Raw genomic sequence first — 23,179 nt, forward strand, 5'->3', positions numbered from 1 at the left:
TGGGTGTGGAACAGCAATCACTGGGGATGTGGAGGGGGAGGTATTTGTGAATTTCCTGCCTTGTGCAGGGGGTTGGACTAGATGACCCTGAACGTCCCCTTCCAACTCTGATTCTAGGTAGTCACTGCTTCAGTGATTCCCTCACAGCTCAGAGAACTGGGGAACATGTAACACACAGTTTTTACTCTTAAGCACAGCAGAACAAGAGAGTGGGCACAAATTCTACCACTTCAGGCTACACTTGACAGTGCAAATTCTGAATGTCTCTATGTAAGGAAAGGAACTTGTAAATATAATCGCTGAAAGGAACTTGTAAATATAACTGGCAAAGCTTGGTGTCCCAAACAGTCTCTCAAACTCCCAAAACTCCACTCTGACAGTCGTAGACACCCAGTCTAATCTCTCTCATCTATATAGCCACACAGGCTAAACTCTTTGTCTTCTTCACACAGAATAGACTCAAAACTCATATTCACACAGATTAAACTGTTTGTCTTTTTCACACAGAATAGACTCAAAATTTCCCATAGTCGCGCAGACTATGCTCTCTCTCCAAATTTCACACACAAAATCCCTCTCATAGGCACCCCTCCTCCCACACTCGCAGTCATCAATCACATCACACTTGTCTCCCTCTATCACTCTCCTTACAGTACTGCAGTCAAACTAAACATTTAAAGAAACACACACCCCAAAACATGAAATCATTACAGATGCCCTTTGAGTGGCCATTATTGCAGTTCCTAGGCAATCTCAACAATATTGCTAGCCTTCAAACCTCAGTTTCTGTCAGCAAAAAGGAGAGGCAGGACCCTTTCCAAGACTGCCTTCTCAGTCCACCTCTGCACCCAACAGAAACAGCATGAGATAAATTCATCCCCAGAATTCAATTTATTTTTGTGGAAGAGGTGGCAGTTTCTGCCTGTTCCCGCCAGCTGCTTGATGGCATCCAGGAACAAAATTCGGGGGGACACGGCTTACTAGGCTGCAGCAAGACACTGGAAGTCCCATTCAGCAAGGGCCTGCAGATATATACCAATTTATCTCATGCCATTTCTGCCACGCCTCAACTATTAGTAGGGGATAGAGGAAACATGCACGTTACTCCCATTCTGCGGACGCTCCATTGGCTACCCATTAGCCACCAAGCTCAGTTTATGGTACGGGCTACACATGCGAAGCCCCTCATGGCCTTGGCCCCTCTAATCTGCATTGATCATTCTCGCCTTATGCTCCATCATGACTTCACTCGAGTCAGTAGGGGCTTCAGCAGGGGCCAACCTGCAAATGGGCAAAAGAAACAACTGCCCCTACATATGCTTTTTCCTTTGCAGGCTCCTGACCTTTCACGAATTATGCAAAACTGAACCATTCAAGAGGGCTTCTCTGGGCAGGTAATAGGGACGCAGTGTACAAAATGGCTTTCAAACTTACTTGGATAAATGATTTAGAGACTGGTCTATGCTGCTGCATACAGCTGATTGTAAGTAAGATCCTATTATGTGATTCCTGCACCACTTAATGTGTCATAGAATCATAGAGTTGGAAGGGGCCTCCAGGGTCATCTAGTCCAGCCCCCTGCACAATGCAGGACATTCAGAAATGCCTCCCCCTCCACCCCGAGTGACTCCTGTTCCATGCCCAGAAGATGGCAAAAAACCTCCAGGAACCATTGCCAAACTTGGCCTGGAGGAAAATTGCTTCCTGACACCAAACTGGCAATCAACATTTCCCTAGGTGTGTAAGAAAGGACCACAAGAACTATGCACGGATGAAACCTTTCCTGCCCTCCCTCTCACGATCTGCGCCCAAGTTCACAGAATCAGCATTGCTGTCAGATGGCCATCTAGCCTCTTCTTAAAAACCTCCAAAGATGGAGAGCTCACCACCTCCCGAGGAAGCCTGTTCCACCGAGGAACCGCTCTGTCAAGAAGTTCTTCCTCATGTTTAGCTGAAAACTCTTGATTTCAACCCTTTGGTTCTGGTCTGACCTTCTGGGGCAACAGAAAACTCCACTCCATCCTCTAGATGACAGCCCTCCAAGTACTTGAAGATGGTGATCATATCACCTCTCAGTCATCTCCTCTCCAAGCTAAACATACCCAGCTCCTTCAACCTTTCCTGACAGGACAGTCTCCAGACCCGCCCTCACCATCATCGTTGCCCTCCTCTGGACGCGTTCCAGCTTGTCTATATCCTTCAACTGCTGCGCACAAAACTAAACACAATACTCTAGGTGAGATCTAACCAGAGCAGAGTAAAGCAATACCATTACTACATGATCTGGAAACTATACTTCTGTTAATACAGCCCCAAATTGCATTTGCCTTTTTAGCTACCGCATCACACTGCTGAATACGGATGCTGTGCTCCAGTTCTTTCTGGTGGTTCCAGATTTCTAATATCCTAGGCGGACTACAAATGAATGGCCCATTTGTTGATTATAGGACTCACTCTGTAATCCGCCTCGAGTCCCTGTGAGAAAGGCGGACTACAAAGAACGTAAAAAAAATAAACACCACGCAAGAATCCCCCACTCACTATAAAGAGATCCTCACTGCTGAGCAGGAGTGACCTTCAGACGGACCTGAGCCACAGCACCTGGTGAGCAGGTCAGCAATGGCGAGTATGAGGCCAACTGCTGAAACATGGAACAGAGCTGGAAAAGTTTGAGCCCAACACGGAGAACGAATTACAAAAAAAGGAGAGGCCGGAATCCATAACTAAAACCCGAGCAACAAGTACAGAACATGTATTGAGAGTATTTCTAAAGGACTTCAAAGGACTTAAGGGCAAAACATGCTCCTGGTGTACAAAAAAAGAAGCCGCAGAAGAGTCGTAAAGAACGGGTGTCGCTACAGGCCTGTCCATGTGAAGAGGTCCCCACCCTCAAGGCATTTCACCTTGTGATGTGCCCTGAACACCAACGACCTCAGGACCCCCCAAGGGAGCGGTCTGGCACAGCCCTAAACACAGGGCAGGGATGGTGGTGGTGGTGGTGGGGGGACTGTCCTTTCTCCATGTCCCGGCTGCTCCAAGTTAAAGCTTCTCTGCTCACACCCCGACAACAAGGGGGCCTTTGACTCTCGAAAGCGTATAAAGTGGAAATCTTGTTGGTCTTTAAGCTGCTACTGGATTCAAAGATTGCTCTTCAGCCAACATCAAGGAAGATTGCGACTCCCAAGATGAAGAACACTCCCGATTATCCAAGGGGTAAGGAGCGGTGGGGTTCCCTCCAAGGTTGGAACCAATGCTCCCTTCTAAGCTGTGTAAGTCTAGTGAGCAAAAATTCTACCTTGTGAGCTACTGGCATTAAAGTTGTGAGTGCATAAATTAGTTTGCTCTGGAGCCCTCCTTCCTGAGCTGAGACAAAAAAAGCTCACACTAACTCAGCTTAGAGGGAACACTGGTTGGAACCTATTCACACAACGCATAAGTCATTCTCTCACTGCTGCAGCAGACTGGGCATTCACACATTGGAATCAAGTCTCTGAAGCAGGGTCTGCTGCTGCTGCTGCTACACACTCAGAACCGTGTTCAAAATCCATGTGTGGACATGAAGCGGCGTCACTGACCTCGGATCACAGCAGCAGGGTACTGGGGGGTGGGAGGAGGGGGCTTGGGAGAACCTCACGCGATGACATCAAAGGGCACCATTCGGATGAATGAAACATAACTAGAATTTATTTCAGTTGTAACAGCATGTCATCTTTAATGGACATATATTCAACCAGCAACTGGATCAAGTCATCCCCGCCACTTTTGTGTATACAAAATACTCCGCCCCACCACAAAGTCAAAGGATGTCGGTTCCAGATGCTGCTCCTATCCCCCAAGATCATGGTTCTCTTAATACTGAAAGTTTCTTTACGGAAAGTTCAGAGATTGCTGTACGGAGCCCACCAGTAATTGACACACCCACAGCTGGGTCAACCCAAGTTACATCAAACCCCCCCCCCCCCAAAAAAAACCCCCCACAAAGTGAAGTGCTGGTGATCTGTTGCCGAGAACCTCACAAGTTCAGAGTTTGCGCAGGAGCTGGTTTCGAAAAGACCGAGAAGCTCGGACAGTACCCACAGGAGGCATTCATGCACCCATTTCAAAAGACAAAGCATTTCTCCCCCCCCCCCAAAAAAAACCCCTGTCCAGTCTTACAGCACGCTAAAATGGAAGCGAACGCCGCTCCACCAGGAAGTTCTTCATGTCCAAGTCATACCAAGCTGGAGGGATGCAACCGAAGGACTTTGTGAGTAAAAACAACCTGTGCGCGTTCTTAAAGAACAGTCATGTGGAGGGCTGCTCATCGAAAAAGAGGGAGCTTTCGATTTTCCGTTTTACCTCCTTCCGCCTTCTATACGACAGTGGTAATAAGGCTGACTGTACAGTGGAAATTCCAATCGTTTTGAGATATACATTCATAAAATGGTTGTGATTAAAAGCAAAACAAAAATTAGAACTGAGAACTTGAGCTCTGGAAGGTGCACTAGGGTTTTCTAAAAACCTAAAAAAAAAAGGGGTGTGTGTGGGGGGACACTGCCTGTAAAAACACAAGCAATTTGTAGGATTCAGAGAGAACCCAATTCAAGGTTATTTGCCACTCAGAAAACAGAGCGGAGAGGCCGTGACTCCTGTTGTACACACGTTCCCCAATGTAGCGCTTCCCCTCAAAACTCCTGGCTTTACCCGACAACAGAGCAGAGAAGCAATGTTGGCACTTTGAGCTTGAAACAGGCTTCAACATCACTGCAGTAGGATGATGACGCCTCGGTGACCAACGGTACAAAACTTTGCAAAGTATGACCAGGGAAGGGCGCCAGGGCCCTTCCACAGAACAAGGCCGCTGAAGTACAAGGGTTGATATGTGTGCTCTGATCAGAAGAACTAATGGACAAGTTATGCAGAAACGTCTGCACGTACCGAACAAGCAAGCACCAGGCAGGCTTTTCTGGAGAGTCCTCCAGAACAATTAGGAACGGCAGGTGGTTCCGGTGGCCCCCGATTCAGGATTCCCCTGCAATTCGAGACTTTATAATATTGCAAATGACCTATGCTATCCCTCTCTCAACCCACGCGTTTCAGCATCACAGTGAAGTTATAGCCCCGGCTAGCAAAGTTACACTGTAATAGCCCGTACCTCCACCCCGCACCCCCAGATAAAAGAGAGTTTTTTTAAAAGCAGAAAAGCGCAAAATACAGTTCCAATTCAAAAACAGGAAAGTAATACAGTTTAATATTGATTTGGGTGACGGGGCAGATTTGTTTTTGTTTTTTCAGTACATTTCCCCCCCGACGAGGAGAAAAGTCGTAAGATTAAGCTGGCGATGGTCGTACTGATCACTATAAGCTCGAAATGAAAATCGCAAACAAAAGCATAAACACAATACAAAGCGAGAGCTCAGTAAAGTAGACTACAGGTCTTACATTACAATATGAGGAGGAAAACCTTGAATCCTTACAACGTTCTCCCAACAAGCCACTCCTGACTGGCGTCTTATATAAGCGTCCCCTTGAAGGTGTTGAGAGGGGTGGGCCGAGCCTTCAGTAGAGCAGGGGGAGAAAAAGCAGTTTTAACCATCCTCTATTTTAAGAGTATAATCTCAGCAAGCAAGCAGAGTCCAAACCAGCAGAACCGTTTCCAAGGCAAAGTTTTTGCGAGAAGGGTCACGCGTTGATCTTCGTCGCCAGTCTTAAAATCGCCCAGCTCCTCCACCGATGCCCGAATCGCCAAGATTTTTTTCTTCCTTTTGCCACTGCAACACCAATAATGAGCAGGAGAAAAGTGGGAGATGGTACTGCCCACCTGGCATTCTCACCCACAAGAGTCCGAGGAACACTGCCCCCCAAAAAGGGATCAGACACTCAGCAAGATGAAACTCCTTAGCTGTTTGCTGCCCCTCTCAGCATACAATGGAGAAAGCGGCAACTCAAAAACACTGGGGATCAGCTAAGAGAGTGATTCGCAGAGAGGCAAAGGGGGCCGGAGGACTGCTAAGCAACATTCAGAATTTCAGAGGGCAACAGCCTCCAGATTTTTATTTTTATTTTAAAAAAAAAAGAGGACGCGTGGTTATTAGGAGTCGGGATGCAAGGTATTGCTTAAACTTTGCCCGCCAATGGGGAGGGTCACACGCACTGAAGACCCCCCCCCGACTTCTGGAAGACCGACTGAAGGCCCCCTCCCCGCCCCACAACCAGAAATGCACACTTCCCCACCCCCCAAAAAAGAATGCAAAATAGTAGAGCTGTAAAACCCAAACACACAATTGGACAATCCTCGGAAAGTTACTAATTTGTTGGAGAGGATACAACACACATTAGGGGGGAGGGGAGGGGAGGGGAGAGCAGGCCTCTCTTTCCTTATTTGGTGACAAGCAAGTGCACAAAAGTGTTCACTGGGGGGGTTTTTTGTTCAGTTGTCGGCCTTTTGCACGTCTGTGTTCTGGCCAAGGCAGGGGACCTTGAGGTTTTTCTGCAGCACGTGGGCGTCTGCTGGTTCTATCCTCTTGTAGTAATTCTTCTTCGTCTCGATGATCTCAAAGCCAAACTTTCTGTAGAAGTCAATGGCGGACTCGTTGCTAATCTGGACATGTCTGGGGTAGGAAGAGAAGCGAAAGGGGGGGAAAGACATTAGCTTTTTCTGAACTCAGATCTTGTGCTCTTTGAGCAGAAGAAACACCAGCAGACGGGCAAAATACTAGGTCTGTCAAAGCCACTCTCTGTTACCATCAGCTATCAGGCCAGTAGCCCCGACCTGGATAACCCAGGCTAGCCCGATCTCGGGTTGGCCCTGGTCAGTAGATGGATGGGAGACCACCAAGGAAGTCCAGGGTTAAGATGCAGAGGCAGGCAACGGCAAACCCCCTCTGAATGTGTCTTGCCTTGAAAACCCCAGGAGGTTGCCTTAAGTCAGCTGTGACTTGACAGCAAAAAAACAAAACAAAAGCAGAACAGTCTAGTATGGTCACCTCCCTGCCTGGATGATCCTCACTAGAAAACCAAGATCTCCACTTCACCGTCAACCGACCGCTCACACTGGTTCATGCAAAAATGCTGGAACACAATGAGTACAGGCCTGGGGCCAAAACAAACCACAATTTGTTCTGCACACACAAGAGTGTTTGGGGCTCACTTCTCAAAGAGCAGTCCCTCATTGCCGTGTTGCAAGCCCCTCCTGAATCTGAGAGGACCTTCAAAAGCAGCTAGGGCGCCTACTGCTGAAGGAGAAGGGCCAGAACACCCAGCTTGGCATGCTCAAGCTCTTAGGAACTTGGCCACTGACTAGATATTGGCATTTTCGTAGGACCTGCTTTATCCCAACTCTGGTTACACTGCGTTTTGGATTATTTGTTGTACATCGTGTGCTACTTTTCATTCCAGCACACCCCCCCCCCCAAAATGAGAACCTAATCATTCATTCTTCCTAGGCTGGAGAAACCCCACACCGCAATGTACAACACAGGCCCTCTGACATTTTAACTGCTTTTACATCCTACGCTGGGATGGATCCAGAAGGGGTTTGTGCTGACAGAAGGGGTTTCTGACCAGGGGCACATGACTTCCCTGCTCCTTCTGGAACCCAAAATGGGTGTTCCTGGGGGATGGGGAAACCAGCCCTTTCTGGTAGCAGAAACTTACTGCCGGATCCAACTCAACGTGTGAAGCTTTGATGCAATTTATGATGTTTCTAGCCCTATGCCTCTGCTGTGATCAAGGAATTCTGTGTATTAACACAACGGCCATGTCAAAGCAGCGGGCACGACAGCTCCAAAACCCATTACTAATAGCGGGGAGAATGCCAAGAACCATGGAGCCAGCTATGGGAGCTCGGCCAGGTTGCGGAAATGTGTTTTTTGAACAGCTGCCACTGCGCTGCATGCAGAAGGACTTTGGAGACAGAGGGAGTTTCAAAAGGGATTTGGAGGAAGACTTTGGTTATTCAAAGCCAAACATTCCAGATTAGCACTAGTTCCTCAGCTCCTGGCCAGCAGTTTTGGATGAATGGCCAAATGCTGTAGTTTTGCAGCGGACTGTCCAGGGATCATCGTGATGATTAAGGAAATAAGAGCCATTTCAATCCTTCTCCGTCCCTAGCACCATTGTCTGCTCCCCATAATGATTGCACTGATCTTGAAAACACTTCCTGGGATTTCACTGATTCTAAGGGGTTTATTTGCAACTGCAGGCGCATGTAGTGCTTTGACCTGAAACATCTTCAACGGGATTGACATAAGACCAGTAAGACAGCCACTTGGCCACTTATTGTATGTAAAAAAAATTGTGCTTCCACCCAATCAAGAGGTTACACAGAGCCGACTGGCCACTGTTCAATGAATACGCACGTTAAAAGGAGGAGGAGGAGATTGGCTTTATGCTCTGCCCTTCACTTGGGAGTCTCAGAGCAGTTTACAATCTCCTTCCCTTCCTCTCCCCACAAGAGAGCCACAGCTAGGTTCCATAGAACTTGTGACTGACCCAAAGTCATCCCGCTGGCTGCATGTGGAGGAGTGGGGAATTAAACCCGGTTCTCCCAGATTAGTCTGCTGCTCTTAACCACTACACCAAACTGGTACCGTAAAAGGATCCGGAAGCACCACCACACAAAAGGGCATTACTTGCCAAAGGGCTGAAATATTTGTCTTTAGTATTTCAGTCAAGCATTTGCATTGCCCAGGACAGCCAAGTTCTACTCCCCCGTGCCAAGGGAAAACCAAACCAAACCATGGCCTTCGGAAGCCTGCCTTCTTACACCTGAGAGATCAGGGCCCCCACCCCTTAGCAACAGTATTTTCCCCCTTTGTCGCGCAGTGTCGGCACCTAACAGAGCGCAAACGGAACGGAACCCTTCTCTGTGGGCTTCCTGGTGGCCTATGTTATCCAGGGACAGAGCCACAACTTGTACTCACAGATAGATATTGTCAAATGTGCCATCTTTTTCACAGATGTTTAACACATGATTCAACATTTTAGTTCCTGAAAAGGAAGGGAGACAAAGTTACCACCCCAAGCAGATCAGGCTCTCCCCGTCCCGCCCGCCCACGTGTGGAGTGTCACAGTACGATATGGAAGCTTGATGGCTATTAGGGGTTATTTTAACATTTTCTCCCAACACGGCACCTGAAGGGCTAGGGAAGTGGCAAAAGGAGACTCGAGTGCACTCTTCTGCGGCAAATGTTTGGGCTTGGCAAGACTGCACGGCATGAACATGCATGCCGATCTTGCAACACGTGTTCTGTCGCAGGTGAAAAACAAATTTTTGCTTTGGTTAACTTAAAGAGCCCCCCCCCGCGGCACTGCCCGAGAGTCAACTGGCCATCCGGCAAGGCAGCCTTACCTATTCCCAGCCTTCGGTAAGGGGCCAGGCATCCAAGCGTCATGATGTACAGCCTCTTCTGATTCTGAGAGTGATCCACTCTACAGCACACGGCACCCACTGCGATGTCATTGAAATAGGCTGGCAAAAAGAGGGGGTGGGGAAGAGGAGGGTGAAAATGGGAAGAAAGCACATTCACTTTGACCTCTAATCTGTCAAACAGCCTTAGGGATTGGGGCAGACACAAGGGGTTGGGGCCGGTGCAAAATTTCCACTTCAGTGCAAGGAAAAGACGGCGGTAGCTGCTTCTGCTCAGTCCAACTTACTGTATCCCCCACCTGCATTTCCATTTGCCCAAGATCTCATGCGACTAATTACTGGGCTCTATAACAGGCAGGTAGGAAAGCACTAGGCGTTACACACCATCTTGTGCAAGCGGGACTGTGCCAAATCTGTTTATTGTTTCTGCTTGAGGACTGAAGAACCCAAGCCCTCAACTTAAAGGGACGGCATGATTAAAAAAAAAAAAATCAAACAAGACATATATTAGAAGAAGAAGAGATTGGATTTATACCCCGCCCTTCACTTGGAGTCTCAGAGCGGCTTACAAAGTCCTTTCCCTTCCCCTCCCCACAGCAGACACCCTGTGAGGTGGGTGGGGCTGAGAGAACTCTGACACAAACTGCTCTTTTTCAAGGACAGCTGTGCCAGAGCTTGTGACTGACCCAAGGTCACATCAGCAGGTGCAAGTGGAGGAGTGGGGAATCAAACCCGGTTCTCCCAGATCAGAGTCACTTAACCACTACACCAATCTGGTTAACTATTAAATGATGGCCACCATAACCCCAAGCATGGTGGACACAAGCACAGTTTTCACTGAGCTAGTACAGCCCCGGACACCGTTTTACTGTTTCAGACTGAAGGTGTGGGAAGTCCTATAACAGAAACCTCAGACGAAGGCTTTCCAGTTCACTGTTTGCTGCACTGAGAAGGCCGCCTTTCTCTCTCGCTTTCTGTGATACGTGCAACAAGCCACGTCGCACACAAATGCTGAAAAGTACCCACACCAAACTGTGTAGGTACAATCCCCTTGTGTGTGAATACTGCTACTCATGGATGGTGTGAAACTCGCATCAGGAAATAAAAGTTCAATTTATGCTTAAGCCTGTTCCTGGGAATCCCAAACTGCTGCAGGACAAAGGGATTAGCTGATGAAAGACGGGAGGCAATTAGAACCGCTGCGCTTCGGAGGGCTAAGGAGATTAGGGGAACATGCTGGCGTCCCATGATTTATTATACTGAAAATCAGTCGATGGGTTAATACTGGGATAGCACCTGGATATATCATACGTAGTTGCTGAATCAGGGACATGTGTTTGCAATCTGCATCTTCCAAAATCAAAGATACAAGGCATACAAATGCAATGGAAATACTTTACACGGACAAAATACAGAGGCGCTTTCACACAAATATCACATACGAAGGAATTCCTTCTCTTGGGAGATCAAACAGATGCTTGGGCACTCTGATCAACTTCTGTTTCGAGGCAGACTCTTCTTCTTTTCCCCCCCGGTCCAACGTTTTGGAATGGTGGCTGGACAACTGCCAAACCTGCCTGGGTTCCTGAATAGATCTGGACACCCAAAATAAATAACTTCTTCAATTTACTCTGAAGTTGTCAATTATGAGTTCCACATTAGTTTTTATAAGATGGCAGAAAGCGCCTTCTGGGAACAGCTGACTTCTTCAGCCGACCTTCAAGTCCTAAAACATAAAGTCCTAGAAAAACCTTTGTAATAAATAAACTAACAAAGAAGTAAGCGCTTACGGACTAAGGGATGGCTCCTCCTTCCTGGAGCAGCTGGTCTGCCTTGAAACCAGATTTCCCAGACCCTTGCAACAAATGCTTGAAGAACTGTGTGTGTTCTCCAAAGGGAGTCTTTCCGTTGCATTTGCATAGCTGAGAGTCTTACAGAAGAGACCGTACATATAAATTTCATTTAGACAAATTTGTGCAGAGACACGTTTCGGCAGCTGTGGTTTTCAACTCCTGTATGCTGCGGCTGTTCCTTTAGCTGTGACAAGCCCTTTACACAGCACTGTATACTGTCAGTTCCGCTTGCCAAACGCAAGAGGCCGGCACCCATGTCAAAGCAGAGACCTAACTCACCTTTACTAGGAAATGGGAAGCTGCTTTCTGGATCAGTTGGTATTTCTAAACAGCCATCAAGTGCAGCTGAAAGTAGAGGGCAATACAGGAATCTCCTTGCCTGGTTGTGAAGGCATGGGTAAGAGCTAACAGCACTTTAACAATAGGATCTGGAACCATGGCAAGGGAACGAGGGGGTGAGCAACAGCCCCCTAAGCAATTACACGTGGCCTGCATGCATAAAAGTAATGTTGACTGCGATGTAATTCAAAGAGGTTTGAGTTCCGACATTGTGAAAAACTGTGGCTTAATTCGACTATGGTTAGTATGTTTGAATGCAGGCCACTCCACTGACATCTAGCGTGGTGTAGCGGCTGAAAGCAGTGGACTCTAATCGGGAGAACTGGGTTTGATTCCCTGCTCCTCCACATGAAACCTGCTGGGTGACCTTGGGCCAGTCACCTTTCTCTCAGAGCTCTCTCAGCCCCACCTACCTCAGCCCCACCTACCTGTGGGGAGAGGGAAGGGAAGGTGGCTGTAAGCCATTTTGAGACTCCTGAGGCTAGAGAAAAGCAGGGTATAAAAACCAGCTCTTCTTCCACTAACTGGTGTAAGCCAGGGCAGTGGTACTTGCTCTGTGGCTTGCAGAGACCCACGTTTGCACTAACCGCCAACCTGAAGAGCAACATTTGCTTTCATCCCTGGTATGCGGCCTGCACCTTAGAGAGGCCTACAGCTTACCCTTTGCCCTGGCAGCAGCTGTTTCAAGGTGGGAACCAACTGCCAAACAGAGTCCCCACAGGGTAAGGATCTTGTCCAGTGAAACACAGGAGTGCCGCCTTAAGGGATCATGGTTAGAAGAGCCACAGGTGCCACTGAGTGAGCATCACAGAGCTAGGGTCTGTTAAGCAAAGATCTGAAGTGGCTTTGTGGACCACAGCTAGTTGTCAGTAGGGTTTTGTGCAGTTTTGTGTACTAACGGAGGCATTCTGGCTTAACCCTAGCTGGCTCCCTGACAAAGCTCTTCCAGGCTGCAGAGACAAAGTAATGAAGCCTGCATTAGTTAAGCCAAACCAGGAGTTGAGTAATTTGTGAGACAAATCCTGGTTTCACTAACTAACCATAATCAAAATACACCATGTTCTCTATTGCGTCTGGACCAAGCCGACGTTTGGGAGGAAAGGACTCTTCCAATTTGGGGTAATTAAGGTTTCCAGAAACACCGGAGCTTGCAGGAACTGCAAGTTGTTTTGGATGGAGCGGAAATGCCAAGAAGAACAAAGGCAGGCAATTAGTCCACCCTCCCACCTTCCAAACCAAGATCAAGATCTCATACCCAGTTTGGCGAGCTCGCCGACTTCTAGCACATCCTTGTAGAACTTGTCGTTGTAGCTGACGGGAAAGATGACCTGGTTTAACCGCTTCAGCTGCTTAATGTTGTGTGGCGTCACGTCACCCAGCTCGATCCGGCTACTGGAACAAAGCAAAACATGCTCAATACCTCTAGGAATCCCTGTCTTGCAGCAAGCCGAAGCAGGCAGGCGTCAAGGGAAGTGGCCTGACTACAAGCCTCGGAGCGGCGCCACAGAATCCCATTACAAGTGCTGCTGGGTAAGCCCTGCACACGCAAAGTCTGTCCTTTGGGAAACGAAACAGAATTGCTTACATTTCACAGAGCTAGATGGGATTCCCAATGGCCGTCTACGCCCACTCCAACCCTCTGCTACGTCCCCCCACTCCCCGCAGTGACCCCCTGTCCTAAGCCCAGAGGAAGGCAAAAAAAACCTTCCAGGATCCCTGCTGGGCCAATCCGGCTGGAGGAAAATTCCCTCCTGATCCCAAAGTGGCAATCAGAATTACCCTGGGCATATAAGAAAGGGCTACGAGATCCAAACACTGGCTCATCACATTCAGCCCTCCCTCTCGAGATCTGCCTAAATTCACAGTAAGTCACAGAATTGGCATTGCTGTCACGTGGCCATCTGGCCTCTGCTTAAAAACCTTCAAAAAAGGATAGCCCACCACCTCCCGAGGAAGCCCGTTCCGCTGAGAAATCAGTCAGTCGGGACGCGCTTCCTCGCGTTTGGTCGAAAACTCTTTGATTTAATTTCAACCTGTTGATTCTGGTCTGACTGTCCGAGGCAACAGCTGGAAACGAAACCAGAACCAGCACCACTGCTACCATATAATGGGGGGAGGGGGGCAGAGGCAGGTCTTCATCTCACTGGTGACGTGGCTAGGTAAGAAGCTGTAGGGCCCCATTCCACTCCCCCCCACCAACAGGTACCGGGGAAGAAGTGGGTGAGGCTGCAGGGAGAAGGCACTTTATCCCTTCCCGGGGCCCAGGAAAATTTGGGGAAGGGAGGCCTCAGTGGTGAGCCCAAGTAACACATGGCTGGCAAGGGAAGCTCAAGTAGGCCGAGCCCTGCAAAGTGACCCGTCGGCTGACAGCTGAGAAGGAAATAAATTAGTTCCTTGACGTGACAGGAAGAAACCGAAGCCACGCTGAGGACCTCCTGAATCCTTGGGCTGCAGGAAAGGGAGTGCTCAAGTTCAAATGACCAGGCTTCGGTCTTTCCGAGCTGCTCCCTGCAGAGACATCTCGCTGGAACAGATGTTTAAATAAATATAAAGCTCGGCGAATCCTTAAGGCATACGGAGATCTAAATTTAGGGAACAGGGCCTCGTGGATTTGGAGAGGGATCATCAAACTCACATTTCAAAGCATCTCATGGAGGAGGAGGAATCCAGTGCACTACACACTTTCTGAAGCCCAAACCGGCACCAAGACAGAATAATCCATCTCTGAACAGCTGGAGTGGGAGGCAATGGAGGAAAACAGCAAGCAAAACTGAAGAATGTGCGAGTGCTTCTAGACTTCACAGGCTTGCCATGACTACTGCAAGAAGGATGCCATTGTAATGAGGAGTCTCGGGGGCCTGGGTAGAGGGGAGGGGAGGAGAGGGCTATGGGGGAGCGCATGGCTTTGCACAGCCCAGGTTCAGTCCCGCAAGAGAAGTCTTGCTTGGGCAACTGTTCTGGGAAAGAGACCTTAGAACTGCTACAAGGCTAGATGGTCTGACTCTACATGGCGGCTTCCTTGGCTCACGTGATACCCAACAACACAGGAAGAACCGGCAAATCCAAAGCCACAACAAGCAAGTGCAACAAAAAAATGGTTTGTCTTCTTCAAGACGTTTTGTCTACAGCAGCTAAAACTGGCACATATACACTCAGGGGAATAAAACAGTGCCAAAACCACCTGCCGTCTCACCCTCAAACGAACATCAAGGTGGTGTTCCCACAGAATTGTGCGCAACCTGGTGCACAGATGCTCTTCCAAACGACTGTTGACGATGCAGCATGTCAGTCCCAAACTCAAAACCCATGCTTGCATTTATTCAGCACCTTTTTATCCTGAGGGAGATTCAGCTGAGAGAAAGTGACCGGCCCAATAAGTGTCATGGAAATCAGGGGTTTGAATCCAGGAAACCCCGTCCGAGGCTAACGCTCTTACCAATACAACAAGTTGGCTCATTCGGTCTCCAGCGCCTTCCTACCAACATAGGACTGGTTACCTTGACAAAGGCTCAGATTAGCTAGCATTCATAATTGTCAGCAGCTTCTGAACTAACTAGTACCAGTCAGGTCATGAAAGCCACGCACCTCGGTATGGCACCTCCGCCCCGTCCCCCAAAGCAAAAGGAACAGGGTGAAAGGGAATGAGTTGCAGAGATTTTCAGCATAAGTCTAAAACCACTTTCCTGGGAGTAAGTCCCATTGAACAGCATAGCACAATTTTGAGTAGACCTGCTTAGGATTGCTCTCTTAATTGTACGACAGGAAGACAGTGCGTCTGTAGGGCTATCAAGAGCTCCTAAGAACTTACATTTGTCATTTCTTATTAGCATGTGTTTATAGGACATGGTCTGGGAATAATAATATTCTATAATACCTACAGAACCAGCCAGATCTTAAAGTATTAACGCATCTTAATCATTCCACCCACCTGCTCATAAAATCATCAACCAAGTTATTTCAGGAGATACATTCTACCATTTATTATATTTAGCATTGTTATATTTAGCATAGTTACTTCTGGATTAGCTGCCAAGGGACCAATTCATTTATTTACTTAATTTATATCCCAACTTTCACCTTAATGGAGTGGTTTACATCATTCTCCTCTCCTCTATTTTATCTTCACAACCAATCCTGTGAGGTAGCATAGGCTGAGTCCCAATGAAGGTAAGCAGGGCCGACCCAGGCAAGTACTTGGAAGAGAGACCTCCAGAGAATACCAGGGCTCGGGACGCAGAGGCAGGCAACAAAAAGCCACCTCTCTGAAACGTCCAAACCCCACTAGGGGTTGCCAGAAGTCACCATGTCTTCTAGGCATGCAAGCGCGCACACACATACATACAAATATCAAGAGGCACTGGCCTTGGTTCACTTAAAGAAAATACATGTTAATAATACAAAAGGGATGCCACTTTTAAAAGAGCAAAGTCCTACGAAGATTTTTTTTCCACAAAAAGAAACTGTTTAGGAATAAATCTACATTTAACAGAGGCATGGTAAAGCCTTCACTGAATCCATGAGCTATCAAAAGCCAGTTTTCTAAGGTCAGAAAAATGCCTGCCTCCTGGGCCAAGAAGTATAAATATAGCACAGTAGGTCATGTTCTATATTGTGGGCTTGATGCTCACATTTAAAGTCCTGAAGCTCAGCTAGATTATGCATACAGACTGGCTTCATTATTTTTTCCCCGAGCACTATCTGGCAGCAATACAATGTGGAGCGAACGCCGCTTCCAAAATGTTCCACCTTCGCCTTTGCTGAAAATCTGTCCCTTTATATTATATTAACAGCAGACTTCTGCGCCTGTTTACTTGTAAGCGAGCCCCACTCTTTAACGGGGCTTCCTCACAGGTTACCCAAGTCTGCGGAAGGAGCTGCTCTCCAGTCAGTCAGGCAGCGAACGATCTGGAATGAGGAGCTCCTTCGGCTCAAAAGCTCCTTCTGAAACAGGAGTCTCCCCCTTTTTGTGGGGCTAATTTGCATTGCTAATCAACTCCTGAATTAAGAAGTTATTTGGCTTCCCTCTCTTGTTTCAGGAAACCGAGGCAACCCGCATACCATACAGGTTGAGACTTTTTTAATAACACAAGCAGGCAATATTACTGTCAAGGCAGCATTCAATGCCAAAACATTATTTGCTTTCATGCGCTGCTCACCACACTTCCCCCGAGACTGCTGGGGAACACTCGGCCAGAATAATAATTCCAGCAGAAATCAGGTTGAAAGCAGCACCCTGTGTCCAGCCTGGTGATTTTTTTGTGGCTTGAGGATGAAAAAGTGGAGGTGTGTTGCAAAACATCTCTCTCTCAGCTATCACGGACACTACAGAATAAAAGGACCCCACCCTCCCCGCTGCACTAAGCTGATTTTAAGTTCAGCAACCTGAGCAAACTTCCCATTATTGTTGCGATGATTCCATTCCCATGGCTAGGAATTTCCTGGGGTTCCAGAAATCTTTCTGTTTAGAGCTACAGGATGAAAGGAAACCTGACCGCCTTAGGAACTCCACAGGGAGCAAACTGAGTTTTGGCGGTGTGTGTGTGTGTGAGGGGGAACCGGCTGGAAATTGCCCCCCTTTTTGTGAGCAGTAGAGTTCCAAGCCTTTTTTGCTTTTTGTACATTGAAAGTGATTCACGCACATAACAACCACCCTGTGAGGCAGGATCAGCACTGTCACCGTACTGCAGGTAGCAGGCTGGGAGTGGCTTGCTTATGACCTCCTTGGTGACTACAAACCAGGGATTTGCCAGCTGTTACCACAGGTTCTTTACTGCTACAGCAGTTGACATCTGGACCCATGACCAGGGAACGGTCCCAATCGGGGTCATTTCATAGAAAAAGAGGTGCAGGAGCTCATTAGCATAACTTATTTTGCATATGTCACACCCCCTGACATCACCAGAAGAGTGTCAAAAAGCAACACCCACTGCTCAGGCTCCACTGGACTGTTTTGGATTGCTAGCTTTTGGGGGGGGGGGGGGCACAGATCTGCCCTCACAGAGGGGGGAGAGCTTGTACCTGAAGGCGGGCCGAGGAGGGGCTCTGCAACTTACCTGGCTGCTTCTTGCTCCTCGTGGCCTGACTGAGGGCTGTTGGGAGCTGGGGGTGGGACTTGTTGCATGTGCCCGCCCCCTGGGCTCCTTACTGCCGGAGCTCCGCTCCTGTGCGCTCCTGCAGGAAATGACCCCTGGTCCCAATACAGATGAACTGCATAAAAACTCATCCGTTTCCTAAATAGCGCATTCAACGTTTTAAAACCTCAAACTATTGATTTTTGTCTGTGTGCCTTCTAAGCAAAGACTGAGTCAAATTAGACATGTGCTGCCAAAAGCCCTGGGGAATCAAGCCTCAGGAACATGAACTTCAACTTTGGTTTGGGAAGCTCACGTATTCTTCTTAAAGATCAATTCCCAGAACTCACAGCTGCAGTGCATAACTTGAAACACATGGGGAAAACGCAAGGTGTCAGAAAAGCTAAGCTGAGTTCTACGGAGACCTCATGACTACCATCCTCCCCTAATGCAGATCATCCCTAAACGACTCCCACTATTAGAGTGTGGAAACCTATTAACCAGGCTTGGTCTTCGAACACGGGAAGCTCCCCTTTTTTACCGAGTCAGCCTTGTTCACTCCGGACTGGCAACAGCTCTCCCTGGTTCTCTGATGGAGGTATTTCACATCACCTTGCTCCTTTAAAACTGGAGGTGACGGGGACCGAAGCCTGGGACCCTCTGCATGTGAGCCTGATGTTCTACCCTCAAGTCACCTCTCATCCAACAGAGCAATACTGATAACTCTTTGGTATGAAGTGCAGAATTCTGCAGTCATTTGAGCTCCACTCACATATTGACTTAATTAGCACAACCCTTCCTGCTTGCAGCATGGGTTTTCCCTTAAAGAACAGGAGTCACTCCCTCAAATCCTTTGGAATCAGGATTATCCTCGTATCAGTGGCCTGGCAACCAACTCTTGGCTGATAAATTCCAATCAATATGTATATTTTGCCTGCATTTGTCCTCTCCACCTTCAATCGCTTGGCCGCCTTCTCTGGGTTCAATAACCCGACACTTCTGAGGTTTCCCTTGTCCCCTTCCCTCCATTCCCTTAATGACAACAACTCCACAGAGTTCTTCATGCTCCCAGGCCACCAATTTACTGACAACTCTTCCTTCAAGCTGCATGCTCTGCGGCCCTTGATCTTTTGCAAGCAAGGGGGCTCACACACACATACATTCCCTGTGTGCAACTCATGCTCAGCACAGAAAATCATGTCCTCCTTTCAGGCTTGCCAAAACCAAAGACGAGCACCAGACTTCAGTTTCCTGGAACAAGTTGGCATGCCTCTGGGCATGGAGAGATTCCGCTTCCTTCACTACACCTTAGCCACCCCTACCATTAAGGATGTGTGACATGAACATCATATAGTTCTGAGAAATTAAACACTGCTGAGCTTCCTTTGCTAATGCGCAATCCTCCTCCACAGACCAAATGACCCCTGATTTTTCTCCAGCCCCCATTTTAGCAGCTTTAAGTACCTTTTAGAAGAAGAAGAAGAGATTGGATTTATACCCCGCCCTTCACTAGGAGTCTCAGAGCGGCTTACAATCTCCTTTCCCTTCCCCTCCCCCCTACAGACACCCTGTGAGGTGGTTGGGGCTGAGAGAACTCTGACACAAACTGCTCTTGCAGGAACAGCTGTGCCAGAGCTTGTGACTGACCCAAGGTCACATCAGCAGGTGCAAGTGGCAGAGTGGGGAATCAAAACTGGTTCTCCCAGATTAGAGTCTGCACACTTAACCACTACACCTCACAACTTTGGTGACATCTGAACAGTCAACTTCTTCATTTTCTCCATGGGTTACCCTGGGTCAGGGCTCAGCCTAGAATTTGTTCTCAATACCAGGACTGACTTGTCTTCTTTAAAGACCTCTATTACAGGGTTCATCACCACCACCAGATCCTTTGATTTCCAGCTGCAGAGGCAGATTTCCCCCCAAATACATAGATGTTTGAAGATAGTGTGTGTGGTAAGAACTGAAATCAATGTTCCCTCTAAGCTGTGGAGGCTAGTGAGCAAAAATTCTAATTTGTGAGCTACTGGAATTCAAGTTGTGAGCAAGCAATTTCGCTACTGCATAAATTAGTTTGCTTTGGAGCCATCCTTCCTGAGCTAAGACAGAAACATGTGAGCTGGAGGCTAAAAAACTGTGAGCTGGCTCACACGAACTCAACTTAGAGGGAACACTGACTGAAATGCCTCAGGAAGGGAAGAAAGCAGTTCCAGACTGCCTTTTTATCTGTGGCCCAGGAGGGAAAGCAACTCTGCTGAAGTTGGAAATCTAAAAACACTACCATTCATTTCCACTCCCCCAAAACCTATCAAAAGATTGCTGGTATCTCCCAACTCTGTTTTCTTGAACCATATCAGTATTTATGGCAAAGCTTCAACAGAAATACAATACAGCATAAGACGAGATGTGCAAATCAGTGAAATTATTTAACAAATTCACAGTAGATGGATGTCTGAGCTGGAGGAGGGGGAGAATCTAATATAATGTTTGTGTTTGGGGATTACTAAGTTTTGGTTAGCAGTTATTTCACTTACTCCTTTCCAACACTAACATCGCATCTGAAAACTAGATCAGTGATGGGAAAGATAGGTAACCACCAAAGCAATGCTATGGTCCAGCGAGGCTTGTCTCTAAGGCACCAAGCAAAGCTTTCTCCCAGCCCTACTGTTGCTGAGGGCCCTTTTAAATCCACCAGGGAATCAACCTGGAGCCTCACACATAACAGAAAAGTATGAGGTCTGCCACTTAACTTTGGGCTTCACCCAGTGCTCTGAATTACGCACCAACCCTTTTTTGGTCACCACAGCTCTCCCTTCTCCCCTGGATTATGCAAGCAAAACACAGAAGTTAATTCCAGGGTCCACAAGAGAACTAAGGAGGTAACCATCTGGGTTAAACAGAAACAGTAGTATTTTAAAATGCCGTACTACCATTTTTAGTAGAAACACCGTTGAAGGGAAAAATCCCTCATTGCAATGAGTTCCTTCTTGCGATACAGGTTCAGCACCTCTTTCCCCCCACCAAACCAATGCCAGGTGGCTACTATCTATCCATTTGCAATTTAGGCAACTATAATCTAGTAGTTCACAGAGCCTGAACTACTTTGTCAGTAAGTAATCCTTTTCAGTACAAAGATCACAATTAAGCTACCCTCTGCACTACATGACCATAGCTGGAATCCAACCAATACCGATTTCTGAAGAAGTCCCATCAAATAAGAGTTTCGTGCCATTTCAACACTTTCAACTTAAACTTGCCCAATGGAAAAGTACACTACATACCCGATGCTAATTAAATAAGACCAATTACAGTACCTACGTTCTTGTGATGCCTGTTCAATTTGTACCCAAATCTGCCATGCCACAACAATTTCTGGTGATGCAACGACAACCCTGTGTCAACACATAAACAGGTCTCACAATTTTACTAGGATGTACTCAGTTCTTAAGGAGCTGCAGTGGCTCAGGTGGTTAAGACGCTGAACTGCAGGCTGTGGAAGGTCGGTAGTTCAGCAGTTCGAGTCCCGAGTGTGCCGCATGACGGAGTGAGCTCCCATCTCTGGCCCCAGCTCCTGCCAACCTAGCAGTTCGAAAGCAAGAAATTGCAAGTAGATAAATAGGTACCACTTCGGTGGGAAGGTAACAGCATTCCGTGCGCCTCGGCGTCTAGTCATGCCGGCCACATGACCACGGAAACGTCTTCGGACAGCGCTGGCTCTTCGGCTTTGAAACGGAGATGACCCTAGAGTCGGACTTGACTGGCTTTCGAGCAAAGGAACCTTTACCGTTACTCAGTTCTTATTTCTCGTATACATGGCTGTTACTTTTTAAAGAAGCGGTTTAAGACACCAAAACACATCTGAACTATTCTGCTTACTCATTTTGTCTACACTAAGGAACCTCTTCTTCCTGTCATGAGAAGCAACATGCTAAAGTGGTGTAGAGAGTGCCGGATTAGGACCCAGATTTTATTCCCCACTCAGCCACGAACATCACCAGGTGACCACAGGCACTTCTCTCAGCCCGAACGGTTGTGAGGATAAAACAGGCAAGGAAGAACCACACCCCCTCAAACTCTTAAAAGGATAGCATGACAAATACTGCTTCCCCTGTCGGATTTAGGGGAACACACAGCCTGGACTCCATAGCAATCCTGCCCCTAAAAAAAGTGAGCACTGTTTTTGGGCTCAGCTCACACCCGTTCCAGCTCTTCAGACCAAGGAGCTGGCCGCGACGCTCCGCCTGCCCCCTTCCTAACCACCATACAAGCTTGCTTTCCATCCCGCAGAACCAGATGCAAAGACCGGGAGAGCTCCTGGGACCTAATCCGTTGCATTAAAAAGAAAGAAATCTTAGTGTCTTGTCACAGGCACTAGACAGACGAAATCCCCTTGGGCTGAAGCAGCCCCTTAAAACACACACACACACGGGGGGACTTGCCCTGCTTTGTCACTGCCTTTCCTCCATTCTGTCTTGGGCAGGGGGAGCACACGGGGACGGGGGGTTTCCCCGCCTCGCCAGCAGACGGCCAATGCCGAAGCGTGGCCACTCTTCACCCCCACCCCACCCCCGCCGCGTTACCACGGAGGAAAAAGCACAGGCGGGTCGATGAAAACACCTTCGCAAGTGCACGCCCTAACCTCAGAAGCCCGGGTAGCTCTTGGGTAGAGGCAAGCGGGGCTGGGGGAGCGGTATGGAAAAGAACCCTGAAAGACGCCCGGGGTGTGTGCGCGTGCGCGTGGGGGGGGTGTTAAGGAATGCACGTGTGAATGGGCGCGCGCGCTCCAGCATTACCCCGTGGCAACAAAACGGACTTCCCCAGGAGAAGACGGACCCCGAGCCGGTTCCCTCGGGCGACAAACGGAGCCGGGCGAAGGGAGAGGCTCGGGCCGAGCGGCGCCCCCGGGAAACAAAGACCGGCCCCCGCCGCACGAAGCGGGGGCCCTGAGGGAGGACTGGGCCGCCGCCCGCTGGCTGCCGAGACGGAGACCGGGTGCCTCGGGGAGGAGAAAGGGGACCCGGGGGGGTGCCGGCGCCGGTCCCGCACTCACCCCTTCATGGCTGCCCAGAGCCCCGCGATCCGGATCCGGCGGCGGTTCAACTGCTACTGCCGCTCCCGCTCCACATGGGCCTCAGGCCGCTCCGACCAACCGCGCCAGCGTGCGTGAGCAGGCCCCGCCCCCTCCTGACGCTCAACCTTTCACCCGACGCACGCGCGGCAGGAGCGGCGCCATTCTGCCGTACCGCTTTACGCCAGGCGCGGCCTTCCTCCTCCTCCTCCCCGGCGGCCCGTTTTCCCAGAAGCCCCTTCCCGAACCCGCCTCCCCGCCTGCGCCACGCCCACTGCGGAATCGCGCCACGTGACCCCACTCTCGGCGTCCCATTGGGCGGGACGATCGAAGGGGGCCCGGCCGGGAAGCTCAACTTGAGGCGGGTCAATAACTGTATTTTTAAACGTGCAAACAAATATATAAATGTGTATATGAATACCTAAATGCTGCACAGGGATTATATAATATCAAATACGAATGGTGTGTATGTGTGTGTATATATAAAATGGTGTCACGT

General features: G+C 48.6%; 1 protein-coding gene across 2 annotated transcripts; it reads right to left on the reverse strand.

Annotated features, from left to right (window-relative positions):
* Window positions 1-5,202: 5,202 nt before the first annotated feature.
* NAA50 (N(alpha)-acetyltransferase 50, NatE catalytic subunit) lies at window positions 5,203-22,903 on the reverse strand. Of its 2 annotated transcripts, none has more exons than XM_015412906.1 (5): window positions 22,663-22,903; window positions 12,797-12,930; window positions 9,332-9,451; window positions 8,904-8,970; window positions 5,203-6,590 (listed from the first exon to the last, which is right to left on the reverse strand). In XM_015412906.1, the coding sequence occupies exons 1-5, from the start codon at window positions 22,668-22,670 to the stop codon at window positions 6,410-6,412; spliced, it is 510 nt and encodes a 169-aa protein (XP_015268392.1). In that variant the 5' UTR covers window positions 22,671-22,903; the 3' UTR covers window positions 5,203-6,409. The 2 variants fall into 2 exon arrangements, with proteins under 2 accessions (XP_015268392.1, XP_015268391.1); XM_015412905.1 differs by having other exon boundaries at window positions 12,797-12,933.
* Window positions 22,904-23,179: the final 276 nt, after the last annotated feature.

This window comes from Gekko japonicus, unplaced genomic scaffold (genome assembly GCF_001447785.1).
Source record: "Gekko japonicus isolate JY-2015 unplaced genomic scaffold, Gekko_japonicus_V1.1 scaffold1488, whole genome shotgun sequence".
NCBI classification, from domain to species: domain Eukaryota; kingdom Metazoa; phylum Chordata; class Lepidosauria; order Squamata; family Gekkonidae; genus Gekko; species Gekko japonicus.

Bases quoted from the DNA above. Each gene is read 5' to 3' on its own strand.
- NAA50 (XM_015412905.1), bottom strand. The intron at 9,452-12,796 runs GTATGAGATCTT...TCTTTTTGCCAG, and splicing joins CGGCGAGCTCGCCAAACTGG to CCTATTTCAATGACATCGCA. The intron at 8,971-9,331 runs GTAAGGCTGCCT...CTTCCTTTTCAG, and splicing joins TTACCGAAGGCTGGGAATAG to GAACTAAAATGTTGAATCAT.